Source organism: Corylus avellana, chromosome ca7 (assembly GCF_901000735.1).
Source record: "Corylus avellana chromosome ca7, CavTom2PMs-1.0".
Lineage (NCBI taxonomy): Eukaryota > Viridiplantae > Streptophyta > Magnoliopsida > Fagales > Betulaceae > Corylus > Corylus avellana.
Genome location: NC_081547.1, coordinates 4,809,231 through 4,826,236, shown reverse-complemented (window position 1 = coordinate 4,826,236; position 17,006 = coordinate 4,809,231). Strand labels below are relative to the sequence as shown.

At 34.3% G+C, this 17,006-nt stretch overlaps 3 protein-coding genes across 3 annotated transcripts; all 3 read left to right on the top strand.

The window, feature by feature from the left end:
• Positions 1–1,778: 1,778 nt before the first annotated feature.
• Positions 1,779–4,864, top strand: LOC132186592 (uncharacterized). The gene is made up of 3 exons (XM_059600572.1): positions 1,779–2,588; positions 3,297–3,839; positions 4,760–4,864. The coding sequence occupies exons 1-3, from the start codon at positions 1,779–1,781 to the stop codon at positions 4,862–4,864; spliced, it is 1,458 nt and encodes a 485-aa protein (XP_059456555.1).
• Positions 4,865–5,508: 644 nt separating this feature from the next.
• On the top strand, positions 5,509–7,229 carry LOC132187792 (probable receptor-like protein kinase At5g24010). The gene has a single exon (XM_059602230.1). It carries the CDS (start codon positions 5,577–5,579, stop codon positions 6,987–6,989), a length of 1,413 nt encoding a protein of 470 aa, XP_059458213.1. The 5' UTR covers positions 5,509–5,576; the 3' UTR covers positions 6,990–7,229.
• Positions 7,230–10,398: 3,169 nt separating this feature from the next.
• Positions 10,399–14,033, top strand: LOC132188806 (ferric reduction oxidase 2-like). The gene is made up of 8 exons (XM_059603357.1): positions 10,399–10,552; positions 10,670–10,772; positions 10,893–11,084; positions 11,280–11,514; positions 11,734–12,061; positions 12,150–12,393; positions 13,049–13,722; positions 13,894–14,033. Exons 1-8 carry the CDS (start codon positions 10,399–10,401, stop codon positions 14,031–14,033), a joined length of 2,070 nt encoding a protein of 689 aa, XP_059459340.1.
• Positions 14,034–17,006: the final 2,973 nt, after the last annotated feature.

Genomic DNA, 17,006 nt, shown 5'->3' with positions numbered 1-17,006 from the left:
ATTTTTAATACTTGGCACTTTTCAAGTGTTTTAGTGCCTATAAACTTCCTAAATTGTATAATTTGAGAATCTATAATTTTTTTAAAAATTATAAGAGATCCTAATCATAAATAATAAAGAAATAAAGCGATAAAATTGTATCAAACAATTCTATTAAACCAATAAAATTTAATAAGGAATGCATAAAAAAAATAAAAAAAATAAAAGTCTAACAACTCTATTAAATAATATCTATTTTTAAAAAACGTGTCATATAATTTAAATTCTGTTAATCTTATCAAAAAATTAAAAATAGATATGTTGATCTATTCATACGTTAAAATATAATTATATAAATGTAACCCAAAAAACTTTGTCTATAATAAAGTTTGAGACAAAGTCTAAGTGAGGAACACGTTCTCTTTGGATTGAGATCCCTTAAAATTCTCTTTAAATTTGAGATTCTCAAATTCATAAATTCCAGTCGTTTATTTCATCTAAGCATTTAAAATAAGCCATGTTTTTAATGAACAAGTTATCTTCAATGAATTTAATAAGTCATGTTTTCTCATTAAATGCTGAAACATTATTTATTTTAGATGATTAGATGAGATGAACGACTTAAATTTTCTGAATTTGAGAATTTCAAATTTAAAAGGAATTCAATGAGATTTCAATCCGTTTTTCTTAGGATCACATTCTTTAATGACCGTCGGATGCCGTGGGTTAATTAGTAGGATCCAAGATTGGAAAAATTATCAATTGATTATAGATAAACGCTTTTTTACCTTATGACATTCATTTCGTACACATAGTACTGAGTTGACATGCTCCATCTATTATTTTACGGACTTTCTCAATTGAAAAAAAATCAATAATTTCCTTAATTAATAGAGTAATTTTTTTTTTCTTGTCCCACAAAAGACAAAACTAACAACAAAAGATACATACATAAAAAGAGGAATAATACGGTTTCTCGTGTTATTCTCCTGATCCTAAGTAGATATTTAAAAACAAAACAAAACAAAATAAACTTATTGGAAATGTTAGTTGTTTTCTTAATGTTTTCCGGATGTTCACCTGATCTTAAATGGATATTATTTTTTTAAAATTAGGTAAGATAAATAAGGGATAGTATCTTTTTTGATTTAAAAATAAATAAATAATATCTACCTAAAACCATAAGAACATCTAGTATTTCCCAAAATTTACCCCACTGGTCTCTGTATTTTCTTTTAGAAAACAATATGCAAGTAGAATTAGGAGACCACAAAAAAACACTCAGAAGAACCGTGACACTTGTCTAAATAGAATGAATTAACAGCTAAATAATTTTTTTTCCTTTTTATTTTTTTTTTTTTCATTCTCTTCATTTATAAACTCGCAACAAGTGTCTTTTAAGGTTGTAGGTACACTTGTCCCATGTCAATTGTGGAGTGAGTGCTCAGTGCTACTATTGATGCTCCATCTTTTGTATAAAATCATTTATAAGACACTAGCAGTTCATTAATAGTATGATAATTAAGATAAAATCTGACTTTTGATTAATAGTATGATAATTAAGATAAAATCTGACTTTTGAGATTAATTAATTAGGGATTAAATTGTAATTCACATACTCTTAATTCTAAAAACTCCAGTACTTCTATACTGGACAAACTAGAAAGATTAACTCAAAAGACTCAATGGAGTTCTGTTTTAGAGGGACTCTGTTTCTTTGGCTTCACAGAACTCAATAAAATTAGGCTTCTTCTTTGTTTTCTCCCTCCCATCCCAGAAACCCTTTAACCTGCAACACCATGAAAAGCAATGCAAAAGATTCAGAAAAGTTATCCACCGAAGGGTCTCTTTCAAAGCCAATGCCCTACTTTGTTTTCTTGGTTTTTCTTGTCTGCATCTTTTACGCTGTAGCTTTTGTGTATCATCCGTATTCCTATACCGCTAATCCTCACCAATCTGAGTTTGTCCAATTCGAAATACCCAGTCGGCCAAAGCCTAAATCCCCAGACAAAACAAACCTCTCCCACATAGTTTTTGGCGTCGCGGCCTCAGGCAAGCAATGGAGCAAACGGAAAAGCTACATCCAGCAATGGTGGAGACCCAATGAAACGCGAGGATTCGTTTGGTTAGACGAGAAAGTCGAAGCCGGAGCCGATGAAAAAAATCTGCCGCCTTTGAAGATCTCCGGCGACACTTCCCAGTTCAAGTACAACAATTCAGAAGGCGATAGGTCCGCAATACGAATATCGCGCATAATATCGGAGACATTGAGGCTGGGCATGGAGGATGTGAGGTGGTTTGTGATGGGGGACGATGACACAGTTTTTTTTCCTGATAATTTAGTCAGGGTTTTGCAGAAATACGACCATAATTATTACTATTATATAGGGAGCTTGTCTGAGAGCCATTTGCAGAACATACATTTTTCATATAATATGGCGTATGGTGGTGGTGGGATTGCTATAAGCTATCCATTGGCAAAGGCGCTTGAGAAAATGCAGGATATGTGTATACAGAGGTACCCGCATTTGTACGGGTCGGATGATCGGATTCAGGCTTGCATGGCCGAGCTTGGTGTTCCTCTCACCATAGAAAAAGGATTTCACCAGGTTAGTATTTGTTGTTGTTGTTGTTGTTTTTTTTTCTTTTTTTTTTTGGGTGTCTAGTATTATTGTAATCTAGGTTTACTCAAATTGTATTAGTTTTCATTCGACTAAGGTTGTTTCGATGTCAGATACTCAAATTGTATTATTTGTATTAGTTTTCATTAACCTATATAATAACATATATGGTTCAACACTATCCAAATTCAATACACACGACATTTAGGGCTGTCAAATGTGACAATAATTCAATACGAAATTATTATGTTTGGGTTGAAGGTGTGACCTGTTCAATTAAACTTGTCAAATTAGGATTGACCTATGTAATTATACTCATGTTTCGACCCGAACAAAATATGCATAATGGGTCAAAGCTTTTGATGGAAGATGAAGTTTATGAAATAAATTGAATAAAAAATTCTCTTTCATGTTAAAGCCACATGTATTCAAAATGACTATTTTTGACACTATTGGAACAGACAGAAATCCTTCAAAAGAGGACAACTTTGTTAGTTGCTTAATATAACAATAATGCATGTTACTTCAATCATTATGTAGAGATTACATGTTACTTGCAAATTTTTTGTCAATTGTAGGCAAGACTCTTCTATTGCTATTGTCAAATTGTAGGTAAGACTCTCCTCATTGACTTCTATTTCTTTTTCTTTTTCACCCCATTGACTTCAACTATCACCGGTGTATTTGAATGATTAGTATGATGTGTATGGCAACGTATTCGGCCTCCTTGCGGCACACCCAATCGCCCCCTTGGTGTCTCTCCACCACCTAGACTTGGTTGAGCCCATTTTCCCAAATATGAACCGAGTCCAGGCTCTAGAGCAGCTCAAGCTCCCATCGGAGCATGACTCGGCTGGGCTTATGCAACAATCCATATGCTACGACCAGGATCGAAGATGGACTATATCGGTTTCATGGGGCTACACAGTTCAAATATTTCGAGGCACTATCTACGCTCGAGAGATGGAAAGGCCGTCGAGGACCTTTTACAACTGGTACCCCAAGGCTGGCTATACTGGCTATCCGTTCAACACTCGTCCCGTCAACCTGAAACGCTGTCAAAAACCTTTTGTGTATTTCATTTCCAATGCTACATATAATTCACAAATAGATAAAACGGTTACTGAGTATTCGTCGCATCGAATACCACGTATGAGGTGTAGCTGGATAAAGGCCGATCCTTCACAAATTGATAGAGTGGAGGTCTACAAGAAGCCCAACCCATATTTATGGGATAAGGTAATAGTTTTATTTTATTTTTTTCCTTTATCTTGATTTTATGTTTCAATTGTGGTTTATGGCATGATTAAATTAGTCGACAGAAGAAATTTGTTTCAATTTATTAAATTGACATATGTTTAACATACATGATACATTGTAAGATCAATATATCAAATAAAAAAATAAAAATAAAAAATAAAAGAAGTTATTCTAGTCTAGTTTAAAAGAAAAATGTATCCTAAATCATCTTTCTTAGTGAATGACATCTTTTTATTTTTTTACTTTTTTTTTAAAAAAAAAAAAGAGAAAAAAGGCATGTCTTTGATTTAAAAACGTATTTACCCTAGATTTAATTTTTTTAAACCTCTACTTTTTTTTAAAAAAATATTCTGATTATAAAGTGGAATCCAAGCAGCATCATGAACTTAAAAAAAATAAATAAATAATAAGAATAATAATATAACCACGTCAATATCTCATCACTATCAAACTAACCATTGACATTGTCAAGTCAATAATAACATTAATCTTAAAAAAAAAAATATGAGAATTTATTCGGAAAAATGTATATGAGATTAGATTCATTGCGCGTAGTTACTTGAGTTTGAGTTCTTGTCACTTGAGTTCCTGTTAGTTGAGTTATTTTTTCTTGAGTTCTTGTAACTTAATGTATATCATCTTAAAAAGGAATTAAGGGATAATTATCAGCTATAATAAGGAAATATGAGATTATATTAGATACTTGTTTGTGAAATACCTATATTGTAATTTTTCATTTCATCCACGATAAAGAGTGTTGTTTCCCACATGTTCTATTCAACGTCATAATTCTTCAAAAGATTGTAGTTAGTACAATTGAAGTTGTGAATTTAGTTTGTAATCATAACATCATAATTGTAATTAATAAATTGGATTTTTGCTCTTTGTGCTTTGATCAGCCTCCGAGAAGAAACTGTTGCAGGATCTTGCCGTCCAAGAATAATGGGACCATGGTTATTGAGGTGGGAGATTGCAAAGAAGATGAAATTATTGTATTGCGGTGACAAAAATGGAAAACAGTTTTCCTAGTTTCTTTTTTTTTTAATGTGGAAAAAAAAAATAGTTTAGGGATTATGTAATTTTCAATTTTTTGTTCTCATTAAAATGTTAAAAATTTGTTTTACTCTTGGTACAAAACAATTTTTTTTTGGAGACATTTTAGAATAAATATTTGCCTTTTAAAGTGGAAACACTTATCTATTTATTTTCTCATATTATTAAAAATTTGTATTTACCTCCAAAACAAGGTACATAATAAGGTATGACGTACTACAATTCCTCTACAAATTTATGTAATACTTTACATTTTATAAAGTGTAATATAGAGTGTAATCTATATTCTAACATAGAAGATATTGAGGAGAAAAGTCTTCTATTTATAATATAGATATCGTTAGTAGGTGTGCCTAAGAAAACTTGCCCCAAAGATGCGGTCACCGTAGTCGTGGTCGTCAACCCCGTCACAAAACGGCATCCTTTCATTGTCGTCTATAGTAACCCCACTTTGGAGGTCGGGGACGCTGACCACTACGCGTACAGCGCAACTCTCACAGGCGCGTTGGAGAATATCAACGCTATGGCATGCTTACAGGCTGTTTTAGCCAATCAGAACAATACGCGTGAACCCCACATCTTTCTCCTCTCGCACTTTCATTACAAGGAGAAAGCCAGCTTGCCTTCTGAGACTAGCCAGCTCTGCCTTTCGCTCAATCCCCAATGGAGTTTCCGTACAGAAATTTCGTTTTCGCTGTCCTCCTGCTCTCTCTCTGTACCATCTCAGCTCTCTCTTACACTCACTTCTCTCCCATAGATAACTATCTCATCGACTGCGGGTCCACTGGGGACTCTACCGTGGACAATCGCCGATTCGTTTCCGACTCGTCCCGGTCGGACTCATATTCACTCACCTCAACTCGCTCTGTTTTGATCAGAAACGAGGACCCTTTGGATGTTTCGCCCCGAATCTACCAAACAGCTAGGGTGTTCACCGGGCCGTCGAGGTACGAGTTCGAGATCAGAGACAAAGGGACCCACATGGTACGCCTCCATTTTCATAAGCTAAATTCTTCGAAATCCGATTTTGGGAATGCTCAATTTCATGTTTTGGTTAATGGGGTTGTGGTTCTGAACGATTTTATTGGTGGGTGTGTAGAAACCCCTATGGTTAAGGAGTACCTGATCTGGGTTGAGACTGAGAAGCTTGTTATAACGTTTGTGCCTTCTAGAAAGTATAAATTTGCGTTTGTGAATGCACTTGAAGTGATTTCTGCTCCAAAAGATTTGATCTTAGATACGGTACAATATCTGAATTCTGAAAAAAATAAGAAATCTGATGGGTTTGTTAAGCAAGCGCTTGAAGTTGTGTATAGGGTCAATGTGGGAGGGCCTAAAGTGACCCCTTTTAATGGAACTTTGTGGAGGACTTGGGTTCCTGATGATGAATTTTTGAAATCGAGTTCCGGGTGGAAAAGGCTGTATTTCAGCGGTCGTATTCGGTATCAGATGGGAGGGGCGAGCCGTGAGGTTGCTCCTGATAATGTGTATAATTCAGCCCGAGTGATTAGTAGTAGGAATGCTTCAATTCCTAATGTCAATATTACATGGGTGTTTCCTGTGATGGGGGGGTTTAAGTATCTTGTTCGGTTGCACTTTTGTGATATTGCTAGTATTTCGCTTGGTTTGCTGTATTTCAATGTGTATGTTAATGGCCATTTGGCGATCGAAGATTTGGATTTGTCAGATGTTACGAATTATGTATTGGCTTCTCCATACTACGCGGACTTTGTGGTTGATGGAGATGGTTCAGGGGCTTTGAGTGTCAGTGTAGGGCCTTCGAGTAAGAGCTATCCGTATGCAATTGATGGTATTCTGAATGCAGTTGAGATTATGAAGTTGAATAATTCGATGGGTAGTCTTGTTGGTAAGGTGCCTGCAGATTTCATTATGAAGAGTTGGCCCAGGGGAAATATGGGTGTTCTGGTTCCTTTGGTTGCTGCTGTTTGTTTGCTGGTAATTCTATCTATGGTCTTGCGTAGGAGGATGACTGGGTTAAAAGACTCTGTCACATGGTCAAAATTACCTATGGATGTTTCCAATGTTAATATCAAGCAGGGCTTCCCACAGGCATAAGGTAATTCAGCTTGCCTCGAAAGGATCTGAAGGGGTTTATGTAACATATAAAACATTCGCATGCTATAGAAAATTAGTAGCTTTAGGGATATTATAGTTTCCTGTTATATTTTCTGCGACAGAAGACAAGTTTGAACTTGAAGTCTCTAAAGAGCTTCATGTAATTGGTGTGTATTGTATTGTTATTTTGTAACTTGTGTTGGTAGTATATAGTCTAAGCATACGTTTATTGGCGTTCTCTGTTTTTTTCTTTTGTGTGAATTATGGTTTTTCTAAATTTGCTCTGAATTTGATAATTTCATACCAAACTTTGAGAATTCAAGTTGTAAAATATCTACTCTTGCATCGTGCCTTGTTGCCTAAGAGGCCTTGAAACCTTCAGTATGCCTGTATTGATGTAATGATGCCATACTTATCCATTCTGAATGCTCCAGCTTCCTTGGATTTTCTAATTCTGCTTGTGGCATGCATTAGCCAAATTGTTCTGTTTAATTGTTACAAGGGTGCTTCCAATTACTTGAGCATGTTGATATGAAGACAGAGAAGAGGGCAATCCTTAGTTGAATGAATGCTTTGAGAGAGGCTTGTATCACCAAGCATTTCTTTAACTTCAAATAGTTGTCCATTTTCAAGATGTTGTGGCCAAGTTATCTAAGCTAAGCTGCTTGATTGTGTTTACTAATCACTCTAGCTTTCTCCTTCATCTTTATGGTGCTGCCTGGGCTTTGAACTTTCTTGGCATGTGGAATATTGAACTTTGGCTTATTGATTTGCGTCTGGTCTGCAGCCATATCCACACATATGCTTTTGCAGATCCTCATTCTTCCCTTTTCAAGTCATATGCACGATCTTTTATCCCTTCAGTCTCTGATACTACCAAGCCAAATCGCCCAACAAAACACTTCTTTCCAAAGAAGAGTACCTGATTGAGAAGTTGAGGAAATGTTGACAATGAAAAATTAGAACGTAAAAGTTATACTCTAAAAGATAGCATGTAAGAGAAGGAGAAAGGGGGTATTTGATTATTAAAATTTTTTGTTTCATTAAAGTTATTATGATATTTGATTTCTTTTTCCATCAGATAAAAAAAAAAAAAAAAAAAAAAAATTGCATTAGTATCACAAAAAGAAAAATATGAAATTGGGTATGTTTGTTAATATAATTTCTGGGTGTTTTTGTTTTTGGTTTAAAAAATGTAATGTAAAAACAACTTTTATGTTTTGAGGAGTGTTTTGCATTTTGAGTTGTTTGTTAACGTCTTTAACTTCAGAAAGAATCAGAACAGAAAATAAAAGACAGAAAACATCTATGTTTGCTAAAATTTTGTTTTCTATCTTCAGGAAAAACAAAAAAAAACAAAAAAACAAAAGAACAAAAAAAAAAAAAAAAATCTTTTTTAAATCAAAAACAAAAAAAAACCCTCAACACGCATTATTGAACGTACCAAAATGGGTAGATATTGTGAAGAGAAAAATAAGGGAAATGCTAGGTGTTTTTTTAGTGTTATTCTGATATTCTCCTAACTGTGATGTGGCTTTTAAAATCACCAATAGATTAAAAGTCAATAATGATAATCTCAAATTCAACGGTAATTTTAAAAGCTATATCACAGTTGGGAGGACACTAGGAGAACACTTTGCATTTTCCGAAAAATAAATATGGCCATAATGTAGTCCTTAATAATTGGATCTATTTTTGTAAACAATTTTAAAAAAATAAAAATAAAAAAATAAAATGGAAAAAGAAAAGAAAAGCAAGAAAAAGAGGCGTGAATCCAGCTACTTAATTTTAGGCAGAAGGCGAAGGCAATAGATTCAATTATTAAGGATTGAATCCATATAATATGTTGGAGTATCTGACTTATCTAATATGCACAGCACTTGTTTAAAGTATTATATAATGTGAAAAGAATATTCACTCAAAAAAAAATCATTATACTCTTCGCATCTATTTTATACAGATATGCCATGTTTTAAAATGCCACTAAAAATATGTCACATCACTCGGTGTAAATTAATACGATAAACGAGTATAAATAGTAGCATTACTCATGTGAAAAACACACACACACACACACACACATATATATATATATATATATATATATATATATATATGGACATGAAATAATAAAATATAAATTTACTTAATACTATGACTTTCCAAAGTACCAAAAGATTAATAATTAAAAGAGTAACCTTAGAAATCACATTTTTATCTCATAATTATTTCATAATTCTAATGTGGCAGTTATAATCAACCCTTGAAGCCACCGTTATTTTAAAAAAATATTCAACTAATTCTGTTTGATGGCCCCTACTAAGTAAAACAAATCTTGTGTCAACATCTTCACTCAAGCCATTTTTTTGCTCTCTTGCTAGTCAAACAATTAATTATTTGACTAGCACATTAGAAATTCAACGGATGGAGATTGAAAAAAAATATATATTGCTATTTTCTTTTTAAAAAAAAAATGGAAATACAAAACTTTTAAAACTAGGAGCAAATTTACATTAGGGTTCATAATGTCTTAATGCATAATTATAATCTCTATTAGTTCTATTGAACGTTTGTGAAATTAATTATGATAGTTATTTACTGTGAAACTTCAACAAATTAGAAGTTTCGTCTTATTTTATTCCTGAAAATATCAATTTGAACAATATTATGCTTAGAACATAAAATTACCAACGAGAGAGAGTCATGTGAAGTGAAGGAAGAGGATTTCCTCACGAAAACTAAAGTAGAGAGAGTGGCTAAATTGAACACATTAAGCCTAAAATAGGAAATATTTTGAGCAGGCCATTGGAGAGGGGCCTCTATAAGGGGAAATACAAAGGTTGTCACCCTCCAAACCCACAGGAACAACAACTTTCATTATATATCGTTACTGCTGTGGCTGATATCTCCAAATACAAATATATAATTGAAATATATAGAGCCATGGTTCCACAGAAGAATGACACGATAGTGAAAGGATTGTGTGTGTATATATATATATATATTTCAGCCAACCATAACCATGCTCAAATTCAAGTATTCAACCCATCTAATGGCCGCCATTTTCACGCCAATCTAAGACAACAAAAATTAAGTACAAGTAGATGTAGAAGAGACCTGCAGTGATATTGTAGGTGTCTTCTGAAAAAATGTCATGTAGCAGGGTTACACGCCAACAACTTGTGATTAATTTAAGGTTGTTAATTCCCCAATCAATGACGCCCATCGGATAACTTCCCAAGTTAATTTTACCATATATATAATTATTTATTTATAGGGAGGATCCTCCCTATAAATAAGGTAATGCCACGCACATTTTCCATGTCCAAGAGTCTCCCGCCGACTAATAATATTGAGCTCGATCGATCCCTGTGAAGCAGACGAATACACAGAGAGAAGGGGGAGAGAAATGGAAAAGATTAGGGCTGCCATTAAGCTACTGCTGATGCTAGTGATTTTGGGGATCATTTTCATCTGGATCATGATGCCCACCGGTGCATATAGGAATAAATGGTGGCCTAACATCAAAGTGACGGTTAATTCTACTTATTTTGGAACACAAGGTTCATAATTATTTATTGTATCCTCCAAGTTAAAAGTTTTTCTTTTTCTTTTTTCATGCTCGGTTAATTTTAAATGTAATTTATATAATTAAACTAATGTATTATTTATTTTTACAGGTGCAACGATGTTGATATTCACTTTTCCCGTCCTATTTGTTGCTTCCTTGGGCTGTGTCTACCTCCATTTGGGAAAGAAATTGAATGGTAACAAAAAAGAAAGGTACCCACTTTTTTGTTTTCAATTCTTTTTTTTTTCTTTCTTTTTTTCTTTGTTCTATTTTTTTATCATATGGCTGAGTACTTAATTCTGATGTTATTGGATCCTAATTGACAGCGCTAGCAATTGGAAAATCAATCAATCCGGGTGGAAACGGCCGCTGCTCGTGAAAGGCTCTCTAGGAATTGTTTCCAACATAGAGCTAGCCTTGTTCTTCACTTTCATTGTGCTCCTAATTTGGTCTTTGGCAAATTATATACATCTCTACTTTGCTACAATCACCCCTAAATCAGCAGCAGCCAAAGGCCTCAAAGTGTAAGAACAACTCAATTAGAGTGCGTTTGGCTTTGACCAAAACTACGATTTTACACTCTTAACAATGTTTTATGACAAACCCAAACAGACCATTTTAACAAATTAGCGAAATTGGCTATACCCTTTTAACAAAAACTTGAGATAATTGATATATAGTCATTATTGGACTATAATATATATGGTGGGTTTTGGCAGTTGGCAGTATAAATTGGATGAATCAGCACTTGCAATAGCCGTTGTTGGAAACATAGCTCTATCATTTCTCTTCTACCCTGTGGCTCGCGGTTCATCGGTGCTGCCACTCTTTGGCCTCACGTCTGAGGTTAGCATCAAGTACCATATTTGGCTCGGGAACATTGTCGTCATCCTCTTCACGGCTCACGGCCTTTGTTACATCATCTTTTGGGGCGTAACCAAACACATAAACAAGGTAAACTGTAAAGTTAGAGTTTAAATTCATGACGTTCGACTTGATATCACATTAAATAATAGAGAAATGCTATTTTTTACACTAAACACCTGAGGATAAAGATGCACGCCGCGTGCAAAAAAAAAAAAAAAAATTTTAAAAAAAATAAATAAATAAAAATTTTTTGCACGCCGCGTGCGTGGATCAGTGCTCAACACCTGAATAATTTTACGTATGCAGATGCTGAGGTGGGATTTTGCTGATGTGTCAAATGTGGCGGGAGAGATAACTTTGCTCATTATGTTGACCATAAGGGCAACGAGCATCCCTCGTATACGACGTAAAATGTTTGAGCTCTTCTACTACGCCCATCACCTTTACTTTCTCGCTGTCGTTTTCTTTATCCTCCACGTCGGCTTCTCCTTCGCCTGCATCACGCTTCCTGGTTTCTACATCTTCTTGATCGACCGCTTTTTAAGGTTCTTACAATCCCGACAAAAAGTTCGTTTAACTTCTGCCCGCCTTCTATCATGCCAGACGGTTGAACTCAACTTCTCCAAGAGTCAAGGTACGAAAGAGAAAAAGTTGTTCTTTGAATTAGAATGATGATTTTTATAATTTGTTTTTAATTAATTTATCTAAATTTATTTTGGTAGGTTTGAATTATAATCCCACCAGCACTATCTTCGTAAACGTGCCAAGCATTTCCAAGCTCCAATGGCATCCCTTTACTGTTACTTCCAGTAGTGATTTGGACCCAGAAAATCTGAGTGTCGTCATTAAAGGTGAGGGAAGGTGGACCACCAAGCTTTACGAATTGATTTCTTCGCCTTCTTCCATGGATCGTCTCGAGGTCTCTGTTGAAGGCCCTTATGGACCAGCCTCAACTGATTTTCTAAGGTTTGCAGTTGTACCTTAATTAGTGTTTGAATATTTTATATTATCTAAATTAGACTTTCTTTTTTTTATAGGATTTATTATCTTTTTTTATTTAGTCTAGATTCACGTGTTCAGACCATTGTAATATGTTCATCACTCTCTCCTTTTCTCTCTTTCAATTTTATCTCATCATAATTAAAAAAATTGGAAGTACTTTTATTTTTATCTTTTATAATAACAATAATAATTGTTAGAACATATTTTGTGATAATCATAGCACGGTTCAAACTATTGTTCACGAATGCACTAAACACATCAAAATCGACTCGACTACTATTTTGTGTGCTATCATCTCTAATTCTTATAAGGAACTGTTTCTACTGATTAGTTGGTTGATGTGTTCACAAAAGTGTTTTTATGACCTTGTATTTCAAATTCAATGTACAAACTAGCTTATTAAATTTGAGGGATGTTAGAATATATTTTGAGATACGGAATTACCTTAAAAAACTCGTATTAGAATATGATCATGCTGAAATCACTTATCATTCACATAAGGTATATATATCATATATAATTATATATACTGTTTTATTTCTCTGTATAACTTGTGTATAAATATATTTATCATCACAAAAATATACGCAAATAATTTTTTATATAATTAATTTTGTAGGCATGACACCCTTGTGATGGTGAGCGGAGGCAGTGGCATCACCCCATTCATCTCTATAATCAGAGATCTCATCTTCAGTACTAGCACAAAACTGGATCACAGAGCTCCACGTGTGATCCTCGTTGCCGCATTCAAGAACTCCTCGGACCTCACCATGCTAGACGTTATCCTTCCTCCTTCCGCAGCCACTCCCTACGACATTTCCAAACTTCAGCTACAGATCGAAGCTTTTGTAACAAGAGAAAAGGAGCCCACAACCCACGACAACAAGGCCATGATCAGAGAGGTGCGGCTCAAGCCGCGCCCAACTGACGCGCCCATATCCGCCATTCTAGGCCCAAGCAGCTGGCTCTGGCTCGGCGCGATAATAGCATCTTCGTTTGTCGTTTTTCTTGTCTCCACGGGGGTTATTACCCGCTACTATGTTTATCCGATTGATCGGAATACCGGTGCGATATTTTCATGGTCTTTGAAAAGTGTGTTGTATATTTTAGTTGTATGCTTTAGTATAGCCACCACAGCAAGCGCGTCAGTTTTGTGGAACAAGAAACAGAAAGTCATGGAAGCCATGCAGATTCAGAACATGGGAACACAAAGAGAATTGGAAAGCCTTCCCCACCAGTCTCTTGCCCAACTCACCAATGTCTACTATGGTGAAAGGCCCAACTTAAAGAGTAAGCCAAAAAAAAAAAAAAAAGCATAAACCGATAAAACTGATAAGAAGAGTTGAATTTTATCGTTTAATTTATATTCTAACTTTCTTAATAAATGATGTCCGACACGTGAAATATTTAATTGAAATAAATAGATGAATTTAATCATTTTTCTTCCCTCTTCTATTGCAGAAATGTTGTTGGAATGCAAAGGATCAAGTGTGGGAGTTATGGTTTGTGGTCCAACGGAGCTGTCTAAAGAGGTTGCAGCCATTTGTGGATCTGGTTTGGCAGAAAATCTGCATTTTCAGTCCTTTAGTTTTAGTTGGTGATTGACTCATTCGGATCAGCACCAACAGGAACTCTAAATTGTTTGTTTGGTTTAAGTTAGACTTCCTTTCTCTTTTATGGCTCCGTGACTTTTGAAGCCATATTGTAAACATGCATGCACTTTCTACTGTAGATAAATAAACGTGGATTTCCACCTCCCCTCTCTTTGTATTTGCAACAAAATAAAGTGGATTAATTCATCTCTTTCTACCCGATGGATTTTAAAAATGTTCATGGTCAAAATCACTCACTTTACATGTGTGTTTTGGTTAAATAATATTCAAATAAATAAGAGAAAAATTAAAGTACATATATCTCCTCTCAAACTAATACACAATTTCTAAATGGTTGCACTGGCTATCCATCTTTACCTTTTATATATATAATACCGGTAATCGTTCACATAATTGTTCAATAAAACTTAAACCAATAAAACAAGTAAGATTGGTCTCCTAAGATTTCAATTGGATTTGGACCAGCAACTAGGATTGTAATTAGTCAAGTTAAGCTGAGTATTAACTGTTCAAACTTGGCTCAATAAAATTTTATGTAGGCTTGGGCTAGACTTTAGAAAGGTGATTGAGGTCACGATTATGGCCTATGTGTTTGTGCCAATTATGCATGGATCACTCAACTCAAAAACTTACATATAAGGGGTTGAGCTTGATAAATTATGTTATATTAACCACTTACACTAATGATATATATTTAATATGGGACTTTACTTTTTTTATATTCACACGTATATACTCAATAATCTCTCCCTCACATGAATTTATCACCACATTAGCTAATTAAACTCCTCAAATGAAAGCTTTATCAATCTCATGGGTTGTCTTTAAGATCATTTGTGTTGGCTATGTGAGCGCTATATCTACACCATGTACCTGCGTCTCAACTACAATCACGAAAATGACCTATTGTTCATGTCCATTATATTCATGTGTATCGTATCCTCTCCAATTGGGGTAATGATCACTACATACCACACATCATCATTCACTCTAATATTATTTGTTAAGAAGATTAATATATTGGAGAGTTTTTAGTGAGAGTAAAATATAACATGTTGGGTAGCACTCAACCAAAAAATTAAAACCTTTGAATTTGAAATCAATTATATTATATTAACCATTCACACTTGTGACCTATCCGAAATAGTAGGAAAAGAAGCAAGAAACGTCCCTTAATTACTAGTGTTTGAGAGTATAAGATTAATGATATTATGTTACATGACACTTATCACATAGGAAATCAAGTTGACATTGTTCAAGAGTCAACTAGGCCAAGTGCAAGGTTCATGCAAGTGTTTAATTAACATATGTCAAAATTGCCTCATTCTTTACTGTATTGTCATTCTTAGAGTACTTTCTTATTCGGAGCATCATTCTTCATGAGGATCTTGTGCATGTTGTCATCTAACTTGATTATCTACTTTTTTATTGGATGACACAAGATTCATAAATTATATATATCCAATGGTAGTCTTTCTATCCATTTTATTTGTAAGTGTTAGATTTAATACCTATTTTCTAGTATATAAAAGGCTTTGTTTAATTACAGGATTTGTATTTTCCTCATTTTTTTTTTTCTTTCATAATTACGACTAGCTAGATTTGGCCTAATTCATCATATCAATAAGATATTAATTTGTTATTTTTTATAAATGCCTTTTGAACTGAATCCAAGCCAATCCCGAGCAATATACATAGGTCAAATACGAAATTGCATAAAAGACTAAAATAATCATCAACAAGCTCCATAATTTAATCATGCACTTTGGTATTTGAGCTTAAGATAATACCCTGTACATACTAGGTAAAGCGTTGAATGAACACAACTAGCTAGACATTTAATTTAAAGATCATACTATGAATTAATCTCATAATAAAACGTGGGGAAGGGATATATATCTGGACCTAATTGATCTTTTTCTTCCCACGTATTTATTACAGTCATATCAGTAACTTAAAAATATGTCATGTCAACCGATATGAAATATGTGTATAATAAATGAGTGTGAAGAAAAACAATATTAATTACTCTTGTTAATTATAATGTCCGGATGCACAGCCATATATATATATATATATAATTTGGATGACTCAATGTATGCGTCATGTAGCATATTATTAAGTGGCTGTGCATCCGGACATTATATATATATATATTACATTTTCTATTTTCTTTTATGGATTATAATTTTCAATCCAGTGATGCCATTTACTAGAGCCCCACAAGGCTCAACAAAGTTCGTTATCCCTCAAGCCCAGGATAAGTCCATTTGCACTCAAGTTAATTAGATCGTGCCCGATGCGTCCCCTCGAGGGAGTTGCCAACTGACAGTTATTTGCTTGTCGAACACATGGTAAGGGGACCATAAAAGGAACTATATCTGCTCGTTGCAGTTTTGCCTATTTAAACTCAAGTTAGTAAAGGAAGGAGTTGTTGAAGTAACCTGGAAGGAAAGTAATTCATGAGTACATGTTGCCTTCCATATTGGTCCATTTTCCTTCGACCCTTGGCATATCAAGCGTACTTACCACAATGACCGTAGTCTTAGCTATAAATGAAGATAACGGTGTATATGCACATCCTCTCCCCGGCCACTATTATTCTTTCATGATTGAGAAGTACTACTCTAATATAACTTAATAGCTAGATTTAAATGTCACTTAACAAATTATTGGACACTTATTAGATTTAAATGTTTTATTTTTAAAATCATAGGTTAGAAATGTGAAATTTAGAATGGGAAATGTAGCATGTTAATTTCTTGTGGTAGCCAGAGGGTGCCACTCTTATAGCAGACGCTGGCACACGAAGATACACTCTAAACACATGCACATCCAAACAAACACAAGCTACATGCATCAAGTCAACTCTATGTACCCCATATAATTTCTTCCATTTTGTTATATTATCCTTATTTATTATCATCAAATCAAGAAATATTCTTCTTCTTATTATTATTA

What these genes read in the sequence shown, in the direction of transcription:
- LOC132186592 (XM_059600572.1), top strand. Translation starts at nt 1,779, where the DNA reads ATGAAAAGCAATGCAAAAGATTCAGAAAAGTTATCCACCGAAGGGTCT. An exon ending in TAGAAAAAGGATTTCACCAG is followed by an intron (nt 2,589 to 3,296) that starts GTTAGTATTTGT and finishes TTGAATGATTAG; the next exon opens with TATGATGTGTATGGCAACGT. An exon ending in ACCCATATTTATGGGATAAG is followed by an intron (nt 3,840 to 4,759) that starts GTAATAGTTTTA and finishes TGCTTTGATCAG; the next exon opens with CCTCCGAGAAGAAACTGTTG.
- LOC132187792 (XM_059602230.1), top strand. Translation starts at nt 5,577, where the DNA reads ATGGAGTTTCCGTACAGAAATTTCGTTTTCGCTGTCCTCCTGCTCTCT.
- LOC132188806 (XM_059603357.1), top strand. Translation starts at nt 10,399, where the DNA reads ATGGAAAAGATTAGGGCTGCCATTAAGCTACTGCTGATGCTAGTGATT. An exon ending in TACTTATTTTGGAACACAAG is followed by an intron (nt 10,553 to 10,669) that starts GTTCATAATTAT and finishes TTATTTTTACAG; the next exon opens with GTGCAACGATGTTGATATTC. An exon ending in CAACTTCTCCAAGAGTCAAG is followed by an intron (nt 12,062 to 12,149) that starts GTACGAAAGAGA and finishes TTATTTTGGTAG; the next exon opens with GTTTGAATTATAATCCCACC.